We start from the raw sequence: 24,988 nt of genomic DNA on the forward strand, positions 1-24,988 counted from the left end.
CACTACGCAAGCAATGCAACACCCAAGCTGGTGTGGGAACGTTCACCTACCGGCTGAATAGACATTCTAAGGAGAAGGATGCGGTGTGTACAGGAGCACGCCCAGGTCAAAGCCCGGGTATCGGGATGCTGGCCGAACCGTGCGCTAAGGAGAAGGATGCGGTGTGTACAGTAACATGCCCAGGTCGAAGCCCGGGTATCGGGATGCTGGCCGAACCGTGCGCTAAGGAGAAGGATGCGGTGTGTACAGTAACACGCCCAGGTCGAAGCCCGGGTATCGGGATGCTGGCCGAACCGCGCGCTAAGGAGAAGGATGCGGTGTGTACAGGAGCACGCCCAGGTTAAAGCCCGGGTATCGGGATGCTGGCCGAACCGTGCGCTAAGGAGAAGGATGCGGTGTGTACAGTAACACGCCCAGGTCGAAGCCCGGGTATCGGGATGCTGGCCGAACCGTGCGCTAAGGAGAAGGATGCGGTGTGTACAGTAACACGCCCAGGTCGAAGCCCGGGTATCGGGATGCTGGCCGAACCGTGCGCTAAGGAGAAGGATGCGGTGTGTACAGGAGCACGCCCAGGTCAAAGCCCGGGTATCGGGATGCTGGCCGAACCGTGCGCTAAGGAGAAGGATGCGGTGTGTACAGTAACACGCCCAGGTCGAAGCCCGGGTATCGGGATGCTGGCCGAACCGTGCGCTAAGGAGAAGGATGCGGTGTGTACAGTAACACGCCCAGGTCGAAGCCCGGGTATCGGGATGCTGGCCGAACCGTGCGCTAAGGAGAAGGATGCGGTGTGTACAGGAGCACGCCCGGGTCAAGCCCGGGTATCGGGATGCTGGCCGAACCGTGCGCTAAGGAGAAGGATGCGGTGTGTACAGGAGCACGCCCGGGTCAAAGCCCGGGTATCGGGATGCTGGCCGAACCGTGCGCTAAGGAGAAGGATGCGGTGTGTACAGGAGCACGCCCAGGTCAAAGCCCGGGTATCGGGATGCTGGCCGAACCGTGCGCTAAGGAGAAGGATGCGGTCTGTACAGTAGCACGCCCAGGTCAAAGCCCGGGTATCGGGATGCTGGCCGAACCGCGCGCTTGACAGCACTTCAGACGTCATCTGTGATGCTGGCTTACATTTTCGATGCCAACCAGGATCGGCATCCAATGGCCTGCCTTATTGGTGCACAGATTCTGCACATCACGATCTACAAGTACACCTCTCTTGCGCTGAATACTTTCAATGAAAGTGGATGTAGATAAGACAGTAGCAAAATCCATATGTCAAAAAGAAGCATACCTATGACAGCCCACATACATTAGGGAGTACGAGCGTGTACACACGCACCACATACCCACAAGGTGGGACCAGGACAGAAACCGGTCGTATGTGACCGGACAACACACGCACGAAAGGCTTCGTGACCACAGATCAAGCCCGATGCACAAACACGAGAGAGTCGGACCAGATGCACACACCGCTAGGGAGGGTGAGGATCATCGACCCCCCCCCCCCCTTCCACCTTACGTGGGGGGGGAGGGGGGCGGCACACCCACGGTGTCCGATTGATGGAGGCGGCACGCGACGCTGTCCAGCGGCCCCGTAATCGGCGGCCGTGCCACGCGATAACGGTCGTCATCAGTGTAATGGCCGGCCAACGCCGCGTGCCGGCCCAGCCCCCCCCCCCCCCCCCCCCCCCCCCTCCGACTCACCCACCTCCCTCTCACCCCTGACCGTGTGTGCGCGTCTTGTGTGTCTGGTGGTCGCCATCAGCCAGCGAGCTCCCCAGCAGCCTCTGCATAGGCTGGGGAGCGGAGCAGCACCACAGCAGCCCTCCCGCCCAGACAAAGGAGACACGCGGCATCAGCCGGGCCGACACGGCAGACAACGTGCAGCGGCAGGCGCCAGCGCGACACTGGCAAACTGCAACCGTGTGTCGAGAGCCTGCCATAACGCTGCCCAACCGCATTCACCCTAAAATGTTGTTGCTTTCATACAAAATGCAGTTCGAGTTCCACCATGTCCAAAAATGTTGGAAGACTTCGGTAAATGACCCAAATAAAGCAAACTCGGCTTCAGCGTTCCACGCAATCCTGAAGTAATCAAACATGTAACAGACGTAATTATGGATGAGCGGCCTCTCACTCTGCGCGTTTGACACTGACTAAAAATTGATTCGTGGAAACACTGCAGTGCACCAGTCAGACCCAGCCCACGTTGCCAGCAAAACAGCACCGACCACAGCAGCGCCGCGGCAGCACGCTGCAGTCCTGGACATCGGCACGTCCTCGCTCGGGTCCAAGGGGAGGGGATGGGGGCTGACCCTGGCCGTCAGTATGGTGTTGGGCTCTTTGAGCCAACGTGCTGGCCTCGTCCAGTTTCATGAGATGACAGTACGTTGATTTGCACCATATTAGCTCAAAGACCAGAAGCAATTTGCTGAAATTCTTTATGCATTAATAAGTTCAGAATAAGAGATCATGAAAAATTGGTTCGGTTCAGGCTAAGCTCATAAGAAGCAGAGATAATAGCAGCAGAGATAGCAGAGATCTCCTGATAAGACACGTACGTGCGTAATTTTGTGTTTTCGCCTTAGGCAACTAGCCCCGGGTCGGATGTTGTTTACATATTCAGCAGTGGCACCGTGCGGCTGGCCGGCGGCAGACAGCCGGCTGCCGAGTGCCCTCCCTCTCCGCATAAGCCAATCGTAATTACGGCCGAGGCGGCGCCAGGGCCGTCTGGCGGCCGCCCTCATCCGCCGCCGCACGGCCTGCCATGTCTCAGCGTCGCCATGTATCAGCATAACGCGCCGCCGCCGGCACCCGGCCCCTTAGGTCAGAGGCACAAAAGTGGGACGCCCTCGTGCTCAGAGCTGCAGGAATGGGAGTGCAGAACAGACGCCACCACCCCCACATCAGACGTCACCATTCTCGCCAGACGCCACCACCCGCACCAAACTCCGGCCGCACCAGACGTCACCACCCGCACCAGAGGTTGCCCACCGCACGAGACGCCACCACCCGCACGAGAGGTCGTCACCCGCATCAGACGTCACCACCCGCACCAGGCGTCACCAATCGGCATCAGACGTCGCCACCCTAAGAGACGTCAACAACCGCACCAGTTGTCACCACCCGCGCCAGACGTTATCACCCGCACCAAACGTCACCACCCGCACCAGACTTTGCCAACCGCACCAGACGTCACCATCCGCACCAGAGGTTGCAAACCGCACCAGACGTCACCACCTGCATCGGATGCCACACAATAGCAGTTTTGGTGAGAACGGCGCGGTACTATTTTCGCAAGGCTGGGAACTCCGTCGGTTTATTTATGCAGATAGGGAAGAAGTGTCGCAGCCAGGAGCGGTCTGTCTGCCCTCGCGGCGAGCATAGGAATGGATGTGGTGGTGGGCGGAACGGCGAGGCCAGCCGGCCACAGACGGCACGGGCAGACGCCGCTGGCACAGCACGGCACCGACCACCATGGTCCGTCCTGCCCGCGAACCTGCACGACCCCGGGCGGCAATATCAGCAGCTGAGATCTCTCAGCGACTACACCGACGTTCCTCGGGCCCGGCCCGGCCCGGCTCCACTACCCAACATCTGACGTCTCATCGGCCCGACCCAGCCCTGCTACCCAACATCTGACGTCTCATCGGCCCGACCAAGCCCTGCTACCCAACATCTGACGTCTCATCGGCCCGACCCGGCTCCACTACCCAACATCTGACGTCTCATCGGCCCGACCAAGCCTTGCTACCCAACATCTGACGTCTCATCGGCCCGGCCCGGCTCCACTACCCCACATCTGACGTCTCATCGGCCCGGCCCGGCTCCACTACCCAACATCTGACGTCTCATCGGCCCGACCAAGCCCTGCTACCCAACATCTGACGTCTCATCGGCCCGGCCCGGCTCCACTACCCAACATCTGACGTCTCATCGGCCCGGCCCGGCTCCACTACCCAACATCTGACGTCTCATCGGCCCGACCAAGCCCTGCTTCCCAACATCTGACGTCTCATCGGCCCGGCCCGGCTCCACTACCCAACATCTGACGTCTCATCGGCCCGGCCCGGCTCCACTACCCAACATCTGACGTCTCATCGGCCCGGCCCGGCTCCACTACCCAACATCTGACGTCTCATCGGCCCGGCCCGGCTCCACTACCCAACATCTGACGTCTCATCGGCCCGACCCGGCTCCACTACCCAACATCTGACGTCTCATCGGCCCGACCAAGCCCTGCTACCCAACATCTGACGTCTCATCGGCCCGGCCCGGCTCAACTACCCAACATCTGACGTCTCATCGGCCCGGCCCGGCTCCACTACCCACATCTGACGTCTCATCGGCCCGGCCCGGCTCCACTACCCAACATCTGACGTCTCATCGGCCCGACCACGCCCTGCTACCCAACATCTGACGTCCCATCGGCCCGGCCCGGCTCCGCTACCCCACATCTGACGTCTCATCGGCCCGACCAAGCCCTGCTACCCAACATCTGACGTCCCATCGGCCCGGCCCGGCTCCGCTACCCCACATCTGACGTCTCATCGGCCCGACCAAGCCCTGCTACCCAACATCTGACGTCTCATCGGCCCGACCCAGCCTTGCTACCCCACATCTGACGTCTCATCGGCCCGACCAAGCCCTGCTACCCAACATCTGACGTCCCATCGGCCCGGCCCGGCTCCGCTACCCCACATCTGACGTCTCATCGGCCCGACCAAGCCCTGCTACCCAACATCTGACGTCCCATCGGCCCGGCCCGGCTCCACTACCCAACATCTGACGTCTCATCGGCCCGACCCAGCCCTGCTACCCAACATCTGACGTCCCATCGGCCCGGCCCGGCTCCGCTACCCCACATCTGACGTCTCATCGGCCCGACCAAGCCCTGCTACCCAACATCTGACGTCTCATCGGCCCGGCCCGGCTCCACTACCCAACATCTGACGTCTCATCGGCCCGACCAAGCCCTGCTACCCAACATCTGACGTCTCATCGGCCCGACCCAGCCTTGCTACCCAACATCTGACGTCTCATCGGCCCGACCAAGACCTGCTACCCAACATCTGACGTCTCATCGGCCCGGCCCGGCTCCGCTACCCAACATCTGACGTCCCATCGGCCCGGCCCGGCTCCGCTACCCAACATCTGACGTCCCATCGGCCCGGCCCGGCTCCACTACCCAACATCTGACGTCTCATCGGCCCGACCCAGCCTTGCTACCCAACATCTGACGTCTCATCGGCCCGGCCCGGCTCCACTACCCCACATCTGACGTCTCATCGGCCCGGCCCGGCTCCACTACCCAACATCTGACGTCTCATCGGCCCGACCAAGCCCTGCTACCCAACATCTGACGTCTCATCGGCCCGACCCAGCCCTGCTACCCAACATCTGACGTCTCATCGGCCCGGCCCGGCTCCACTACCCAACATCTGACGTCTCATCGGCCCGACCAAGCCCTGCTACCCAACATCTGACGTCTCATCGGCCCGGCCCGGCTCCGCTACCCAACATCTGACGTCTCATCGGCCCGACTAAGCCCTGCTACCCAACATCTGACGTCTCATCGGCCCGACCCAGCCATGCTACCCAACATCTGACGTCTCATCGGCCCGACCCAGCCTTGCTACCCAACATCTGACGTCTCATCGGCCCGACCCAGCCCTGCTACACAACATCTGACGTCTCATCGGCCCGACCAAGCCCTGCTACCCAACATCTGACGTCTCATCGGCCCGGCCCGGCTCCGCTACCCCACATCTGACGTCTCATCGGCCCGACCAAACCCTGCTACCCAACATCTGACGTCCCATCGGCCCGCCCGGCTCCGCTACCCAACATCTGACGTCCCATCGGCCCGGCCCGGCTCCGCTACCCAACATCTGACGTCTCATCGGCCCGACCCAGCCCTGCTACCCAACATCTGACGTCTCATCGGCCCGACCAAGCCCTGCCACCCAACATCTGACGTCTCATCGGCCCGACCAAGCCATGCTACCCAACATCTGACATCTCATCGGCCCAACCCAGCCAGCCCTTGCTACCCAACATCTGCCTTCTCTCCAGTCCGACCCGGCCCGGCACCGCTACCCAACACCCGACGCCCCACCGCCCCGGCCCAGCCCGACCCGGCCCGACCTCGCCACCCAACACCAGATGTCCCACCGCCCAGACACGGCCTCGTTACCAACATTGCACAACACACTCACAACGTAAACTGCACGCGGATGGCGAGCAATCCATCAGCAACGTGGGGGCCATTTACATTCCACATTGCATTCAAATGAAGCGGACGTCCACGTTGCTTTGTTCAGTATTTTCGCATGCTATGCAGCTACACATGGGTGTAGAAACCTCCCCATCAGTGACTGAGGCAAGTCTATTGTCAAAGCGAATTGTCCAGATACATCTAAAACGCATCTATCTTTCTTTCTTCGCATCTAACTTTCACAAACAATGGATGGTCCCGACCCGCCTAGGTTCCCAAGCTCCTGTGCTCATAAAACACGAGCGGAAAGTTCACACGTTACAACACAATTTGCATGCCAAAGCGCCGAACTCAGCTCAAATCCGGACAGCCCGCGTTGCAATGCCTTCGATGGAAAGGTCACGTTAATGGCATCGCTCCAGCCTAAATAAGCAATAAGTCCGGAGAGCGATGTTGCTCGCCTTGCTGCGGTTCGCGGTTACTTTAGGGCCGACCCCGGCGTCTGATATCGAACGGAGCGCGACAACACTGCCAAAGCCCAAAGCCGCAGGATCGGCTCAATGGTCCCAACACGGCGTTGATAGCAGCGCTAGCAGGACCGGGCCGGGCCGAGCCGGGCTCGGCGCAACAGGCTGGCCAAGGCACCGCGCCGACCGGCCGCTCCATCGTACACCATTATCATGATTAATGGTCATAACAACCATAAGCCCAAACAGGCCCGAGGAGGCGGTGCATTAGGCTAGCTCAGCTGTGCCGGCCCTGTGCGTCACCCGCCTACGCCCACACGCCACGCCCGTCAGCCCAGCCGATTGGTCACAGAAGTGGCTGGCGGCTTTCTAGAACAAGCAATGCATGGTTCCCCAACGCACTGGAAGCTTGGTCTTTGCTGGTTGCAGGTACGATGTGTTGGCCAGGTGCTTACCGCGGACCAACATAACGCAGCACCCATTTGCCATCGGAGAGTCCATTAAGGATGCCTACCTGGAGAGAGTTGTAATCTTCACAACTGGCGAACTGGCGAACTCCCGGCGGTTGGTATGGGCGGGAAGGAGGAGGGGGACGAACGGCCGGGAAAGCCACACCCTGTCAAAAGGGACCCTGGACACCGCCTCCCATTGGTTCCTTCCTGGCCCCACACCCCGATGCCTGGATCCCAGTGGTTCTTTTGCAAATCCCGGACAATGGTTCCTGGTTTTCACTGGCTCTTTAGCATCGCCAGACATTGCCTCCTGGTTTCCAATATCACTTTTTTGACATCCACCCGACCCGGGTCCCTGGTTTGCATTGGTTTAACCTCAAAATATCAGATTCTGATTTCTCATTCGCGCTGGCTCATTTGTAAACGCCAGCAGGTGTTACCATTGGGCACTTATTGACCATTGGGCCGACGCCTGAAATAAAAGATACTGCCAGCATCCAGCTCCCAGGAAGAAATCACGGGAGCCATCTGCATGTCTCACGCAATCATGGGAGTCTCGTAACCCTCACCTGTCGCCCGCATGATGCGCTCACAACGGATGCCAACCAGCAGGGTGTGTTTGGCTGAAGACAACATCACCCGAAATAAGATACTTGAAACGCTGCCACTGTTAGCGGCCGGCGGGAGACATCCGACGGCTGAGGGGTGTGGACGGCGGCTGGCGGGGGACACCCGACGGCTGAGGGGTGTGGACGGCGGCTGGCGGGAGACACCCGACGGCTGAGGGGTGTGGACGGCGGCTGGCGGGAGACACCCGACGGCTGAGGGGTGTGGACGGCGGCGACCGTCTCCCCACACCGACCGGCTGGCTGACTGGGTCCGGGCCGCGACTCGTCTCACCTTATCGCGACCGGTCGGCGTGGTCGGACTGGCGGCGCTGGTCCGCACTGGGATCCTACCGCGCGACAGCCGACGCTGGTCGGCCGGCCGGCCCGGCGGCGCCAGCTGCTGCTGCTCCTGCCGCTGGCGGCGGCCGTCCTCAGCGTCCACCTCCAGCAGCAGCGCCGGCCGGCCCGGCGTCTCCATCGCCACCTGCAGGGCAGCAGGATGTCCGTCGCAGGGCCCGGCGCACGCCGCAGTGGCAACCGGCACCGGGGACAGCACCACCCGCCACCCATCGGGGGTGACCTATCATAGGCAAGTTGCGCAGGGATCCATCATTGTTGCAATTCATGCTCAGCATGAGGTGTTTATCACGAGGGACAAAACGAACACTGACGTCACACTGATGATGACAGTGTCATTGGACCGCCGATGACGGACTGAGCAATCACGGCTGGCATGCATACCGCGCGCACCACAGGTCCACACGCACCACTTAACCGCTGATGTTCGTCACAACAGTCGGGGAATTGGGGCGACCGCTCTTAAAAAGCATGGCTCTAAACCCCAGCCCGAGTGATCGGCTTCCGCTGCAGTCTTCACGGCTCTAAACCCCAGCCCGAGTGAGTGATCGGCTTCCGCTGCAGTCTTCATGGCTCTAAACCCCAGCCCGAGTGAGTGATCGGCTTCCGCTGCAGTCTTCATGGCTCTAAACCCCAGCCCGAGTGAGTGATCGGCTTCCGCTGCAGTCTTCATGGCTCTAAACCCCAGCCCGAGTGAGTGATCGGCTTCCGCTGCAGTCTTCGACACTCAAGACATGCAGACCGAGGAACAATGAGAGTTACTTCTATAAATCTTGCAACGCATTACGAAAGCGAGTCCCCCTGCCCCGCCGCTTTGTGGTCGTCGTTTAAATGAGCGGTACCATCCAACGTTCCTCAGCACCTCGCGCAACAACATTCCAACGACGTGGACAGACAAATGGACGGACCCTTCAAAGACGGTGTCACGGCGCTGGTCAGAATGGGCGCTCCACAGTGGCATGCCACCTGGTTTCACTGCTTAATGGGACCGTCTGTTTATATACAATGAGCTTAAAGTTGAGAGGACGCAGTTTTACCGATCCCTATGACGATATCCTGTTGAGGCTTTCGATACCGCACCTGGATTTTGTCGACCTGTATTGTAATGCGTATAGATTTTGCCCGCCAGTATAATACCAGATGTCAGTTTTGTGAAACCGTAGGGCTCCGCACCTATGTACCTTAAACCATTCTTACGCCCGCTTGGTCAAGTCAGCCTAAACCCAAAGTGGTCGAACCGCTCTGAACCCCAATTCGTCAGGCAAGTCTGAACCTCACTTCGCCAAGCCAGTCTGAACCTCAATTCGCCAAGCCAAACTGAGTCTCACTTCGCCAAGCCAATCTGAACCCCAATTCGCCAGGCAAGTCTGGACCTCACTTCGCCAAGCCAGTCTGAACCTCACTTCGCCAAGCCAGTCCGAACCTCAATTCGCCAAGCCAATCTGAGCCTCACTTCGCCAAGCCAGTCTGAACTTCGATTCGTAAATGTTTGTCCGAAGCGGCACCTAGACCTTGACAGGCCGATAGGGCAGCTGGATGGTATGAAGTTGCCTGAGGTGGTACCTCGATCTTGTCGAGCTGTATGATGGCGAGCCTGACAGCGGCGGCGGCGTCACGGTCCTGCTCGGTGACCAGCAGCTGGCGCACCACCGCCTCCAGCTCCTGCAGACGCCGCTTGTCGGCCGGCAACCGCAGCGTGGCCTTCATCCGCGACAGCAGCAGGCACAGGCCGCGGCGGATGTTGGGCACCGGGTCATCTGCCGGTCCGCATAGGCCGTCACACATCACGGCCGATCAGGAAACCACAGCAACGCGGTACACGTCATCAGCAGAGCATGGCAACACGATACACATGATCAGTGAATCACAGTAGTCCGACGCACATCATCAGTAAATCACAGCAGCACGGTACACATCAACACAAATCACAGCAACATGGTACACACGAGCGAATCATGAACGGCACTACATTATGGTGATGCACGTCAGGTCTGCAGCATGTTGGTCTGCAGCATGGTCTGCACACCGAGTTTTAAAGGGAATGTCCCACATTTGGAGATATTGAGGCAAGCACCAGATGTGATGAAATGCGCTCACTTGTAATTATCGGCATGCTTACAAGCGCAAGACTGCCCACACAACAAGATTCCACTTTCAGTAACCATGCTCCTCAAAACATCATCGCTTGCTTGCGTCATGGAACGTTTGCATGGCGTCTCAGGGGAGCTACCAAATTGGCCGTGTGAATTTGCCACCATAACGGACAGACTAACTCACTTAAAGTAATCTAACTTCTCGAGATGAGTCGTGCTAATGGTTGCAGTATTTCCAGAACTCAAATATCATTGTGTGCGCGTGTTTTGGCTCTTTCTCGTGGTGCTCTTTCCTTTTTATACGTGATTTCATATAATGCATTTTCATCCACATACTCGGCTCGGTTATTGTGCCATCCTTAACGTATTCGATGACAAATATTATTCCCGCAATAACTCTTGCCACTGTCCAATATCGTGTATGACGCAGCACATTACATGGTTCGTGTTCGAATTATCCGCCCTGCTATCCTCTCCCTTGCTTAATCCGGCCTCCTCACGGCTCGCCACTTGTCCATGGCAGGATGTATGCGTCAGCCTCGAGAGGAGCCAGGAGGCCTCTCGTGGAACCCCGTGCGAAAGCATGGCACACACCCCACAGAGAAGTCCCTATGCGGGCTAAGCATCGGTAGCTGGCCCCCCAGGTGCATGTAATCCTGCGCCACCGTTATCCGCTCTCCTTTAATCAAAGCACTGAAATGATTATGACTGGTCGAAAGGGCTCCAATACCACATCGTGCTCGAAAATCGCACTTAATGTATAACATCGGTTGAGAGTCAACTGAAATCCACTGGTGATCATCGGATGAGAGTCAACTGAAATCCACTGCCAAAAACCATGCTTACGTACACCCTAACTGAATAACTCTCGAACCTTTAGTCTTTTTTTAATATTCGAATATGTCAGCTGAGATGCATTCCGTTCAGGAAAATGCGAGAAAATGGTTCTAGGAAGTCCCCATTGTTGACACTTCGAATGAGCAATCTGATGGCGGTGAAGAATGTAGCCTATAATTGCCAAAAAGTGCACGGCACGGAAAGTACCAAGGCAGTGTGTAGAACTACTGAAAAAAGGCTTAAGAGGGAAATCAGGGGCGCCCAGAGTATCCGAATTGTGGGTAGCAGACACTCTGGTGACGTTAAAAATATTTTTGCTACTACCAATTCAAACCTAAGGGGTTCTATGTCGGCGCTTTCGAGGAAAATGGAATCATTAGAAGAGGATAGGGATATTGTAGATGCTCTTAACAGGCAGCTTTATTCAATTTTTACGAAGGAGACTTTGCGTGATCTCCCTGGTAATGGGCTAAAACTGACTGCAGGCAGTCTTGTAGATTTGACGGTGACTGAGAGTATGGCGCGGGATGGCTTGAGAGAAATCACATAAAGCGGCCGGACCTGACCAGATATATGGCAGTCATGAATCCATGCGCTAGCGCTTAAGCCTATTCTCTTATGCAAACATTTCATAGGCCATTGAATTCCTCGGAGCTTCCCGAGGACTGGCGAGTTTGAGGTTCCTTGGTCACAAGCCCTAAAGTAATAAACAGGTTGGTTTCGACCCTGGAATGACCTTCATACCTGACCCTAGGTCAATGGAATTTGTTCATTCGATTGTGGTGTTGCATAACAGAGTATATCAGAGATGAATGGTTTCGTCTAACACCCAGTTGTTGCAAAGATTGAAAGATTCCCTAGAATTTGACTGCTAGACACATTGACATTGACCTGCCGTAGGTCAGCCAACCTTGCAAGGTACATCTAATTTTGGATACCAAACGATCCGCTATTTAATTTTATACAGCTATGCACAATTTAGCGCGGCTACGCCGCGCCGTTCGGAAACCGTCCCGGAAAAACCTTGCGGGGGGCAGAATGACCCCCCCCTCCCACCCCCACCTTAGCGCGTGTGTAGGCTAGCATTCAGTCCCACTTAGATACACATCAGTTGCTAAAAAGAGGTCAGCATGGTTTTCCTTCTGGTTGTTTGACAAATTGTCTGCATTTCATGGAGCATGCCACTACTCAGATCATTTGGATGTCTATCTAGATTTTAGTAAGGCGTTTGCCACACCAGCATCTGCTATATCGCTTAAAATTGCATGGCATGGACGGAATAATTCTGGGCTGGGTAAGGGCTTGGCTGGTAGACAGGGAACAATGAGTAGCGTTTAATGGTGCAAAATATCAGTGGGAGCTCGTGGAGGATGGTGGAAAATCCCACAGGGGTCGGTGCTGAGCCCTTTATTCTTTCTTACTTTTATGAGTAATATTGAAATAGGATTAGAGGGTAAGGTGCTAAAATTCGCTGACAATACTTAATAGGTAGGGGAGTCAAAAAATACCGCCCTGGTGAGCCAAAATCACCTCGACTTAGAGAAACTAATTAACTGGGCTTCTCTGTGGCAGATGTCATTCAATTATGATAAGTGTAGTGTGATGCATTTGGGTACTTTTGGCAGTGAGAACGTTAGCCATAAAATGAGTGGCCGGGAGCTAGACTAGATAGGTGAAGAAGCGGATTTACGAGCTATGATTACCAGGCATCGAAAGGCTGAAGATCAATGTACGACCGCTGGGAGCAACTCACTTCAGATGCTAGGACTTGCTAACAGAAATGTTCATTACAAGAGCAGGAATGTTGTAAAAAAGTTATACTTAGATTGTCGGACCACACCTCGAGTACTGTGTGCAGGCTTGGTCCCCATGCTTCCAAAAATACATAGATAGGCGGGAAATAGTACAGCAAAAAGCAACTAAGAAAATAAATGGGGCTGGCGATCTAGAATATAAGGACAGGCTTAGAGCCTTCTATTTGTATCCACTGACATATGGTAGATTTAGAGGGGGTCTGATAGAGGCATTCAAGATTATGAAAAGGGATAGACAAGACAATTCTACATGGAGCGCTGGAAATCAGGTCGAGACATAAAGAAAGCCAGTTATGTTTGGCAAAGGGTAGGAAAAGGACTATTAAGAGGCAGATGTCATTTTGTCGAAGAGAAGTGCGTCATTGAAAAGTTCCGCCAAACGAAATTGTGGGAAGTCCCTCTGTGGCAACATTTAAAAATCGTTCGCGCGAGTTCTATCGGTTTAAAGACATCCTTCATAGCTAAATTTATGTAGGTCAGGTGGTAAGATTAGTTTCGAGGATGTGCAAGGAACCTGAAGTAGGCCAGCCTCGACGGCCCTTGAGGCTCTTTGTTGGCCAGATGTATTTGTCTTTATGTGTGAACAGACCGAGGGCGACACACGCCAGTGAGGCAGAACAGACTGCGGGCGACACACGCCAGTGAGGCAGAGCAGACCGAGGGCGACACACGCCAGTGAGGCAGAACAGACTGAGGGCGACACACGCCAGTGAGGCAGAGTAGACTGAGACTGACACACGCCAGTGAGGCAGAACAGACTGAGGGCGACACACGCCAGTGAGGCAGAGTAGACTGAGGGCGACACACCCCAGTGAGGCAGAACAGACTGAGGGCGACACACGCCAGTGAGGCAGAGCAGACCGAGGGCGACACACGCCAGTGAGGCAGAACAGACTGAGGGCGACACACGCCAGTGAGGCAGAACAGACTGAGGGCGACACACCATACGCTTTTCTCAGTCGCCCAGCCACATTGAGCGTCCCAGGGTTTCGGCAAGGCGAGCGTGCCGCCCGGGGCGCTAACCAAATCCGCCAACAGCCCACAACGGGCTGGCCCTCATTGGTCGTCGACCGCGGGGCTTGCATGGCATAATTTCGTTTGTGGTTTGTGAATGATGACCCAGGTCAGCGTGTTAATTTCCATATTAACGTACAAAGAGCGACACAAGTCCGCCTTGCAAATGACATTAATGCACCACAAAGAAACGCAGGACACGACAACGGAGACAACAATCGTGAGCATGTATCAATAAATGTGGCAGCTGCATGGCGCATTTACAAACAAAGGAAACAAATGCAGTGAAGACCACGTGATACGCCAGCGGAAACCAAAAACGCCTCAGGCCGAATGTTAGTCTTTGAAACTTAAAACAGCCCAAGCGCGAATCCACCCGGCACGCTGCCTGCCTCATGACGTACCCACGAGCGCCAGCGTCGTCATGAAGAAGTACTGCTTGAAGAAACTCTTGGAGAAGATGTCGAGCACCATGCCACAGATGTCAAGGTACAGTTTGCGCATGTGGCAGCTGTCGTTCTGGCCGAGTTCTACGGGCGGCGACACAGATCAGGTCCTCGGCCGTCCCCACTGACCGACGACACATCAGGTCCCGGCCGTCCCCGCTGACCAGCGACACAGATCAGGTCCCGGCCGTGGGGACCCGTATGGGGACCTGGGGACCTGTTCGGCAACATGTTCAGCACCTGTCTCAGAGCGCGGCGGCGTTCGGCTGGCTGCATGTACGCGTCGCGCCCATCCCCAGCTCTGTCCGTATCTCTAGCTTTATACAGGCCCTTTCTCACAGCTCTCCCGCTCGTTCCGCCTGGCTCCTACCCCAACTATCCCAAGCCCCACAAACGGTAACCTTCCCCACCCTGTCATGTAAACGCAATGGCGCAAACAAGCTTCGAAAACTAGCAGCAACTTTTGGACGGAACTTCCAACTTAAAAGCGACGCTCGCTTCAGCATCGAACGCGTCCAAATACCACACGAGATTGGCCACCACGCTGATCTGTCACTGGGGAAATAGCGAGCGCCGGGTCTGGCTGGCTGTGAACGTGGTGGTAGCGTGGAGGCGTCTAGTGGCAGCTCCACTGCAGAGCGCATGTAGCACATCAGCCAGGGTAGCGGCCGCGGCAGGGGTGTTGGTACATGTAGACCGCGGCAGGGGTGTTGGTACATGTACACCGCGACAGGGGTGTCGGTACATGTAGGCCGCGGCAGGGGTGTTGGTACATGTAGGCCGCGGCAGGGGTGTCGGTACATGTAGACCGCGGCAGGGGTGTCGGCACATGTAGACCGCGGCAGGGGTGTTGGTACATGTAGGCCGCGGCAGGGGTGTCGGTACATGTAGACCGCAGCACGGGTGTCGGTACATGTAGACCGCGGCAGGCGTGTCGGTACATGTAGACCGCGGCAGGGGTGTTGGTACATGAAGGCCGCGGCAGGGGTGTCGGTACATGTAGACCGCAGCACGGGTGTCGGCACATGTAGACCGCGGCAGGGGTGTTGGCACATGTAGGCCGCGGCAGGGGTGTCGGTGTGTGCAGGCCGCGGCAGGGGTGTCGGTGCATGTGGGCTGCGGCATGGGTGTCGGTGTGTGCAGGCCGCGGCAGGGGTGTCCGTGCATGTGGGCCGCGGCAGGGGTCTCGGTGTGTTGTGCAGGCCGCGGCAAGGGTGTCAGTACATGTTGGCCGCGGCAGGGGTATCGTGTGTGCAGGCCGCGGCAGGGGTGTCGGCGTGTGCAGGCCGCGGCAGAGGTGTCGGCGTGTTGTGCAGGCCGCGGCAAGGGTGTCGGCACATGTAGGCCGCGGCTGGGGCATCGTTGTGTGTAGGCCGCGGCAGGGGTGTCGGTGTGTGCAGGCCGCGGCAGGGGTGTCGGCGTGTGCAAGTCGTGGCAGGGGTGTCCGTGCATGTGGGCCGCGGCAGGGGTGTCCGTGCATGTGGGCCGCGGCAGGGGTGTCGGTGTGTGCAGGACGCGGCAAGGGTGTCGGTACATGTAGGCCGCGGCAGGGGTGTCGGTGTGTGCAGGCCGCGGCAAGGGTGTCCGTGCATGTGGGCCACGGCAGGGGTGTCGGCGTGTGCAGGACGCGGCAAGGGTGTCGGTACATGTAGGCCGCGGCAGGGGTGTCGTGTGCAGGCCGCGGCAGGGGTGTCGGTGCATGTGGGCCGCGGCAGGCGTGTCGGTGTGTGCAGGCCGCGGCAGGGGTGTCGGTGTGTGCAGGTCGTGGCAGGGGTGTCGGTGCATGTGGGCCGCAGCAGGGGTGTCGGTGCATGTGGGCCGCGGCAGGGGTGTCGGTGTGTGCAGGTGGCGGTAGCAGTGTCAGTTGTGCAGGCCGCGGCAGGCCGGAGGAGTGGTTGACTAGAGCGCGGGAGGAATGTCGGTGGGTACCGGCAGAGAACGAATCTTCGCACTGGGGGGAGACCAGAAAAAAACAAATGCTTCTTTAAGCGCGCCGCAAACGAGTAGATCTCCTTGCGTGGCGTATGAAACGATGGTACGCTGGTTTCAATTCTTAATAGCATTTGTCTGCCTCGACATTTTTAACTGCCTGTAGTTTTTTACACACACGGGACAAAGGTTGATACTAAGGGGGAACGTGGCATGCATGCCACTTTTTCATACGCCACACGGGTGCAGGGCGCGGGAGGAATGCCAGCAGGCACCGTGCACAGGGAGAGTGTCGGTGGGAGTGGCACAGTCCCTCCCCCCTTTGCCAGTTCGGATGCGTGCAGGGCACGGGGGGGGGGGGGTCCAGGTGGTTGCGGGCATCGGGGCAGTACGGCATGGATACAGTGCATAGGGGGAGTGTTGGTGGGTGCGCGGCAAACGGAGGGCCCGGGTGGGTACAGGGCATAAGGGGAGTGTCGCCCGGTGCGCGGCATAGGCAGGGTTTTGGTGGGCAAGGCAGCGCTTCGGCGCAGCTCCCGCCCTGGCCCCTACCTTCGCCGATGCGTGCGCAGATGACCTGACGGTGCTCGATCTGGCGCACGTTCTGCAGGAAGACAAGCAGCGTCCGCGCTGCCGCCTGCCGGCAGGGGATCGGCCGCTGCCCGGCCGGCCCACACCCGGTCACAGTGGCGTCCGTGCAACACGCGGCATCGGGGGCCGGCCCACACCAGGTCACAGTGGCGTCCGTGCAACACGCGGCATCGGGGGCCGGCCCACACCAGGTCACGTAATGAAACAAAAATTAGAGCAATCGTCGCAGCATCACGTGTTCATAGGCGCTCAAACCTACGTGGAACTACCCTTACCCACAAGCCAATAAAAATACCAAGAGTCAAACCAATCCAGACAGAGCCCAGCAAAAGCTCAAGGTATCTCCGAGAGTCCCACAACAAACGCTGGCCATACAAGATAGTGTAACAACGACAAACCGTTAAAACAACGCATAACTATTGAGAAGACCCCATCAGCAAGCGGCAAGAGCCGGCTGCGTCGAGACGACGCCAGAGGTTGGACGCGCGCAGCCGGGCCGGCTGATTGGCGCAGCAGCGCGCCGCGGTGGCGTCTCACCACGGTGTGCAGCTTCTGGAAGATGGTGGGTACCCAGCAATGGTACAGGTGGTCGGCCGGGAAGCACTCGGCCAGACTGCTGAGCCGCTGCAGCAGGCCAGCATGCAGGCGCCACCGGGTGGTGTTGGCGATCACGCACTCGGAAGTCATCAGCGCCGCAGTCAGCTCAGCAACCAGCTCCGGCTGAGAGCGGGATGCCCACACGTAAGCTGTCGCACAGGTACGCTCACTCCACCACCAGGATTTATTCGTGCAGTTCGGGACAAGCGCCACTGGCGCACCACGTACAAATGCTCGCCTGCCAATACATTTGTAAAAGTGGGACTCAGTGACCGCAGACATGCCACAACGATAGCAAATGCAGCGTGACGGCAACGCATAACGAAGCACGATTCACCCGTACAAGTGGCTCGAAAAAACAGTAGAGAGCAATGCCACAAGGCTTCTTATGTGTAGTTAGTAGAAGCGGGCTGAGGTCTGCCAGCAGCCATGAAGAGTGTCTGCGCAACACCACCCGAGACGGCGCCAGACACGCCAGCGGCCACCCCCTGACACACCACCGGCCGGCGCCCGCCGGCCCGCCGACGGGCGGGCACATTCTGCTCTCACCTTGGCGGCTGGCCCCAGCACGCCGTGACGCACGAACGCGGCGAGCGTGAGCGGCAGCCGCTCCACCAGCGCCGCCAGCACCTCCACGCTGTCGTCCTTCAGCAGGTGAACCAGTTCCGAGTGCACCTGGTGCACGCTGGGACCCAGCAGACGACATACCTGGCGGAGCGACGTGTCGACAGCCTGGCAGCCAGCGACCCTGTTTCACTTAACGATGATGGGCGATGGGGTCGCAGTGGCGAGCTAACGGGCGCCGTGCGGGACGGGGCTGCGGTGGTGAGCTAATGGGCGCCGCGTGGGACGGGGCTGCGGTGGTGTGCCAACGGCGCTGCATGGGATGGGGCTGCGGTGGCGTTAGTTGGCCACCACAGCTCCGTCCCACGCAGCGCCCGCCAGTTGTGCATTAGATATATATATATATATATATATATATATATATATATATATATATAAGCCCTAAAACACTTGCCCATGGGATATAAACGCTGTCACCCGCAGCGCATCCTCCTCGCAGCACAGCGCACGCTACTCACTGTTGGGCGGTCTTCTTATTGGCCACCTCCCTGGCCTATTGGCCGCCTTGGCCACCTCCCGCTATTGGCGGCAGCCGCCGCCGGCAGCCTTGTTCTGCCACCGCGCGGTCCGCCAGGCCCGCTGACGCCTCACGAGCCCTCTATCTCAGCCGCCGCACCCGACACATAGGCACGCCAACACCAGTCACATGTGCACCACTCACCTCGTGGAATCCGGCGGCGACCACGCGGCGCACGGGTCCGTGCGGGTCAAACACGAGGTCGGTAAAGGTGGCGTGCAGGTTGGAGCGGCTCAGGTCGCCGCCGGCCAGCAGCAGCATGGCCGGGAAGTTGTAGGCGCAGGCCTCGCAGCACTCCATGTACCGCTCGCTCGGGTCCAGCTGAGGCACCAGGTCTGGCATCTGGAGACAGACGACGGGTTGGTACAGCTGTTGAGTTGGGTCCGACGTCTGGTAACAGAGATGAGGCAAGCAGACCTGTGATGTTGCGTCCAACACCTGGTGAAGCCGCAGGGTGACACAGCGTCCACACTAAGTCCGACATCAGGTGTAGCAGCAGATCTGGTTTCTGGTATAGCTGCAGGGTGACACAGCGTCCACACTAGGCCCGACATCTGGTGTAGCTGCAAGATGATAGTGCCCACACTAGGTTCGGCACCTGGTGAGGGAGCAGGGTGATACAGCTGCCACGCTAGGGCCGATGCATAGTGACGGGAGCAGAATGATACAGCGTCCACACTATGTTATCATCTGGTGACGGCAGCAGAGCGATACGGCAGGCGTACTAGGTCCGACACCTGGTGACGGAGCGGCTTCAGAGCAGCCGCACCCCCGTACCATGCCATCGTCCCACCCCTGCCTCTTCTCCAGAGCCGTACCGGGTTCAGTTCGTTGCGCGCTGCTGCTGCCTTGTGCAGGTTTTTCAGGCGCGCCACGTTGCTGTAGAAGTCCAGGAATGTCTGTTTCTGCTCGGAGCTGAGGTAGCCTGTCGATGCGAGAAGCGTGTTCATGTCAGTTCCCGTTGTTCAGCCAGGGCTTTGACGCGTGACGCGCCGTAGCATACATCGGCAGAGCGGCACCAGGGGCTTAACTTGGTAACTCTGACAGGTTATGCAAACTTTCATGCAGACAGAGGCTGTGCAAATGTCAACAGGGCTTGATGTACAAACCCCTGAAGTTGAGCTCCCCCTGCAGGTACCTGCTAATCATTCCGAGTCTACAGGGGGCAACTTGCTTATTGGGAACTTGCCACTTCACTTGCTTTGCGTTCGCACTACAGCCCACTCGTCAGCAAAGTGGTCATTTGCGGGCGATCGATGGGGATGGAGAGTAGTGGAGCAGGACTATACGCATATGAAGGTTCACCGCCCCGATCGCACGCAGTCATGGCAACATATTCTGCGCACGTGCACACAGCAAAGCATGCAAATATTCTGAATGATTCGGTATTTTTTAAAAAAATTGAAGCTCAAACGCCACGCTACATGAGACGTTTCGCAGACTGCGCCATAATTTTCCTACTGTAGCCAGTTGCTCCTTGCTGCTCCTTGTGCCTAGAGGCCAAAAGCAACGCTGGGATAAGACGGAAGCAATACCGAAGACAACACCACCACGCTAAAACACCGGGGCATTCGCCGCAGATCACAACAAAGTGACAAAAGACGTCAGTAGGATCTGCGGCCCACCAGTGCTGACGTTCGGAGGAGGGGAGCCGGAGGGGAGCCGAAGGGGAGCGTGACGGCGGCTCTAACAGCGACACCGGCGCGTGACGCCAGGGGGGAGTGTGACGCGGGGGAGCGTGACAAGCGGCGTTGCGGGGACCCACCGTTGAGGCCGCTGCAAAGCTTGCCGAGCAGCCGGGCGATGACGGGCAGTGAGGTGTCACGCGTCTCGTAGCTTGACTCGCACACCTTGGTCGCCAGTGGGATGATAGTCTGCGTGCACGTCTCTGCGGACGGCGCCGGCGGCGTCAGGCCAGCAGCTGCGCACAGGCTCCAGACACCGGCCAATCCCCCGCACACACAACACCCACAGACGTCAGTCCAAGCGTCACTGGCACCCGCACCTGCTCACGCGCTTCATGACACCCAGCTGACGTCGCTGGTGGCGATGTATGGAAGTCTGACGAACTGGGTGCGGTCACGTGGTGAAACAAATGTCAACAACCGAGCCCCGCAACCTACCTATAGATAATGATATAGAAAGCAAACTTCACAAGGACGCCATTCTCCTCATCTTCTGGAGGCAAGAACAACGGCGGGTGCGGTAAGTCAATGTTGAAACAACTAACAGTGGTGCATAACCTTTAGGCAAATGGGATAGAATGCTGGGAAGCAACCGTCTGAGCCTGCCAAGTTCCTCCAACAGCCGGTGCCTGGTAGCAACACCCGCCGGCGCACACCTTCGCACCGAAGCGGGCTCAGCATCCCCCGGCGAGCCTCACCGGCGTCCAAGATGTCCAGCATGTCCACCAGGGTGCGGAACGCGGCGAGACGCACCGTCACCTCCTCGTCACTGGCCAGCTCCACCAGCTCCGGAATGATGGCCGCGCGCGTCTCCTGAAATCCCAGGTCAACAGTTTATCACCATGCATCACTACACTGATGGTGCCGGACGAAGCGGCAATGTAACACATGACGGTGCCGTGCTACATAGCTCACATACACTGTCTCTGTTGGTCACCACACAGCCTGTCTGTTGGTCATTACACAGTCTGTTGGTAATCATACATCCTACCTGTTTGTAATCACACAGCCTGCCTGTTAGTAATGCACAGTCTGCTGGTAATCGCACAGCTTTACTGACAATCACGTTGATAACTCCGCCCATCACACTGGAAGCGGCAGTGGGGAGGGGGGGAAGGGGGGAAGGCCGTCGCCTGCCGTCCTCACCTGGGGCCCCAAGCCGTGCGCCACGGCGCCCAGCTGGCTGCACATGGCGGCGCGCACATCGCAGTCCACGTCCTGACACAGCGACTGGACACTGGCCAGTAGCTCCGTCTGGATCCTGCAGCAGAGAGGACGGTCCACACTAGGCACGACAGCTCAGCCCGGCCGCCGGCGAGCTCAGCCCGGCCGCCGGCGCTCTCAGCACGGCCGCCGGCGCTCTCAGCCCGGCCGCCGGCGCTCTCAGCACGGCCGCCGGCGAGCTCAGCCCGGCCGCCGGCGCTCTTCGCACGGCCGCCGGCGCTCTCAGCCCGGCCGCCGGCGCTCTCAGCACGGCCGCCGGCGCTCTCAGCCCGGCCGCCGGCGCTCTCAGCCCGGCCGCCGGCGCTCTCAGCACGGCCGCCGGTGCGCGCCCAGCCGGTCGGCTACCGCAGGACAGGCCACCGGGCCGTCTCCAGTCTGCGTGTTAGCTCGACACCGAAGATAACGTCAGCCAGCGCACTGGAATGTGCGCCGGGGAGAGTGCGACATCTCACGCTCCCCGCTTTGTAATGAGAAATTGGGCCGCAGGCTGCCAACCAAGGCTGTCAATGAAAACAAGTTGGAGGATGGCCTCGTTTCGGGCTAAGGATATGGCCTAGGATTAACGTTTTTGGGCAAATTGTTTGATATCAAAACGCCTGCAGATGAAAATGTTGTACTGAGTGCGAAAGATTGGAAATATTATAAGTTAAGGAATGCCGTTAATAACAGCTATTTTTCACGCCAGTGGTGAATTCTTATGCTGAGAATAACCAACATTCACTACCCCATGGGGCAATAACGGCCCGCCGCCCTCGTGGTCGTGCCAGTGTCAGAACGCCTGCTGGACGAGCGGGCTTAACATCACTGGTGCCGCAATTCGTTGCACGAAAACATCCCTCTGATGAGGGGCGCGGGTGACAGATATATATATATATATATATATATATATATATATATATATATATATATATATATAATCACCACGTCTTGTCACAATACTACAAATCATTTGGTACGCAAGTTTGCCGAGGGTGTTGGCCTCATGTCTGAACGAAGTGAGGTTATTATTTTCGCTCAAATAGCTTCCGAAGGAAGTCGCACTGAAGAAGGCTTTTGCAATACCCTGTGTTGGAAACGGACCGACAAGTATCCAGCACCGTGCACCTACTGCATATCCCTCCCCCCCCCCCCCCCTCCCCCTCGAAGGACGTAGTGCTTTAATCCATTGTACACTGGCATTGGTAGGCGCATATTTGACGAACATTGGAAGAGCATTGGATGGTTCGTCCCACCTCAAGCATTTCAACACTAGAGCACCTAAGGAGCACTGGTAAGACGGTGATGGTCGCCACTAAAAGTATACTTTCTGGCATTTTTACGCACTTGAAGGCATTAACGTTTCGGCCAGAGCCCTCCAGGGCCTCTTAATTAAAGGTAGCATCAATCTCCCGCTTCCCTGGCCTGGGCTCAGGCCAACTGGAACCGGAGGATACATGAGGCGACTCACGTGACATGTTTATCTCTTCTGCCACACCTCTTGCAAGTCTCTGAGACAGGCTTCCAATGATTTTGTCACTGACCATCCACAAGTTGGGCACATAAAGACGTCCTCATTAACCGGCGGATAGCTCCCTCTTGCGATGAAGCCCGATGAAACCAACACAGCGATAGGCCATGTGTATGCTTTGTGCCGCATAGTAACTCCGACGCCGCGGCCCGTCAGAACTTGCGAGACGCCAGTACGAACCGCCGTACCCCATCCCGTGGCTAAACACTGAACACAGCCGCCTGTCCAGAGCAGCGGCGAGGCGGCACCCCGTGAGCAGCCGTCTTCTGCAGTATGCTGTCCTCTGCAGAGTGGACCCAGCCGGCAACCCGAGTCACGGAGGAACTCCAGTCGGTAACGCGAGTCACGGAGGGGGCCCAGCCGGCAACGCGAGTCACGGAGGGGGACAAGGCCGGCAACGCGAGTCACGAAGGGAACCCAACCGGCAACCCGAGTCACGAAGAGGACCCAGCCGGCAACCCTAGTCACGGAGGAACTCCAGCCGGTAACGCGAGTCACGGAGGGAGACGCAGCAGGCGACCCGAGTCACCGAGGGGATCCAGCCGGTAACGCGAGTCCTTCCTGCATTTCAATGATCCCTGTTTAACGGTATTGCCAAGGTACTCGCTGGCATTTCAAATTTCCCATTCACGACCGGCCACATCGTTCTAGGCAGTCTAACCATATGCTGGTGCGTTATCATAAAACCACGCCAGCGCCGACCTGACATCAAATCCACGAACCGTTCGTACTCCAGTTCAGTGCGTTTTCAAGGGCCGTTTTAAAGTTAATTAGTTAAAGTAAAACAAGGCACCCTGCGATGCGTGGATGCTGACATACAGATGTGAAACATATGCCAGATATTATAATTTATAAGCTGATCACCCCAATTTTGCATACTCCTCGCAAATAGTCATCGGACATTCCTGTTCATTTGCCTGCTCAAAATAGCTCCAAAGCTGTACATGTTCCCTGGGCAACCCGCGCCTCCTTCGGGGCACAGGTAACGTTCTGACGAGACATAAACACGAAAAATCATGGGGATCCATAACTGCATACTTCCATAGTTTAAATGCCATGCATTCAGGTTTACTTCATGGCCTCCAAAACAATAACTTCACCGTGATCAGGCCAAGGCAGATAACGTAACTTAAAGTCACGATACCTACATGCTATTTTTATGACATCGAAAACAAATAATGCGTCCCAATATTGAAATAACAAGCTCTCAATGGCATCAAGCACTTTGCATCTTTACACCTGATATGAATTTTGGGGTGATATTAATGCCCTAAGACCATACATCAGCTTTGGAAAATGTCAGAAACATACCGCAAAAACCATAAGCTCGATCCAGCCAAAGGTCTAGGAACTAATTCCTAGAAGATGGCCGTATGAACGAATTCATATCAAAGCATGCCATGTGACGCTGCTATTTGCGACTTTTGGTGGTCGATCGGTGACGGTCAATCCCAGCCCTGCAGCCCGTACACGGCCGAGCAGACGGTCCCTGGTGTCGGCCGTCAGCAGGCCCACGGCCGCGCAACCGGCTCACGTGTACGGGTCGAACTTGGAGGCCATGCGACCGATCAGCTTGCAGCCGGCCACGCGGGAGCAGGCCGGGTGGCTCAGCTGGCTCTTCTCGACGGCAACGCCCAGGATCTGCCGGCAGCGCCCCGCCCCGCCGTCACACACGGTCGGCACAGTGCTGCGCCACCAGACCGCCCTACTGGCGACCAGGTCCACCATACATCAGACACACCAACTGGACAGTCACCAGCACCTGCTGCACCATCTGTCAGTCACACCAAGTGAACAACGACCAGTGCCTATCTGTCAGCCACACAAACCGAACAGTCACCAGCGCCCAACCGTCAGCGACACCAACTGAACAGCACATCAGCCACACCAGCTGAACAGCCACCAGCACCCATCTGTCAGCCACACCAACTGAGCGGTCATCAGTGCCCGCTGCGCCATCTGTCAGCCACGCCAACTGAAGTCACCAGCACCAGCCGCACCACCAATCACGCCCCCTC

At 57.6% G+C, this 24,988-nt stretch overlaps 1 protein-coding gene across 1 annotated transcript in view; it reads right to left on the reverse strand.

The window, feature by feature from the left end:
* LOC119098554 (serine/threonine-protein phosphatase 4 regulatory subunit 4) overlaps positions 1-24,988 on the reverse strand; it is a 41,461-nt gene that overhangs the window by 14,329 nt on the left and 2,144 nt on the right. Inside the window, exons 4-15 of the mRNA XM_037221521.1 lie at positions 24,505-24,611; positions 21,386-21,500; positions 20,938-21,052; positions 20,320-20,442; positions 19,373-19,479; positions 18,699-18,896; positions 17,963-18,121; positions 17,354-17,536; positions 16,778-16,883; positions 14,255-14,380; positions 9,656-9,849; positions 8,028-8,219 (exon numbers count right to left, since the gene is read on the reverse strand). Of these exons, the coding sequence (XP_037077416.1) occupies positions 8,028-8,219; positions 9,656-9,849; positions 14,255-14,380; positions 16,778-16,883; positions 17,354-17,536; positions 17,963-18,121; positions 18,699-18,896; positions 19,373-19,479; positions 20,320-20,442; positions 20,938-21,052; positions 21,386-21,500; positions 24,505-24,611 (1,725 nt within the window). The remainder of the gene's footprint in view (positions 1-8,027; positions 8,220-9,655; positions 9,850-14,254; positions 14,381-16,777; positions 16,884-17,353; positions 17,537-17,962; positions 18,122-18,698; positions 18,897-19,372; positions 19,480-20,319; positions 20,443-20,937; positions 21,053-21,385; positions 21,501-24,504; positions 24,612-24,988) is intronic.

Source organism: Pollicipes pollicipes, unplaced genomic scaffold (genome assembly GCF_011947565.3).
Source record: "Pollicipes pollicipes isolate AB1234 unplaced genomic scaffold, Ppol_2.1 Scaffold_2555;HRSCAF=2994_pilon_pilon_pilon, whole genome shotgun sequence".
NCBI lineage: Eukaryota > Metazoa > Arthropoda > Thecostraca > Pollicipedomorpha > Pollicipedidae > Pollicipes > Pollicipes pollicipes.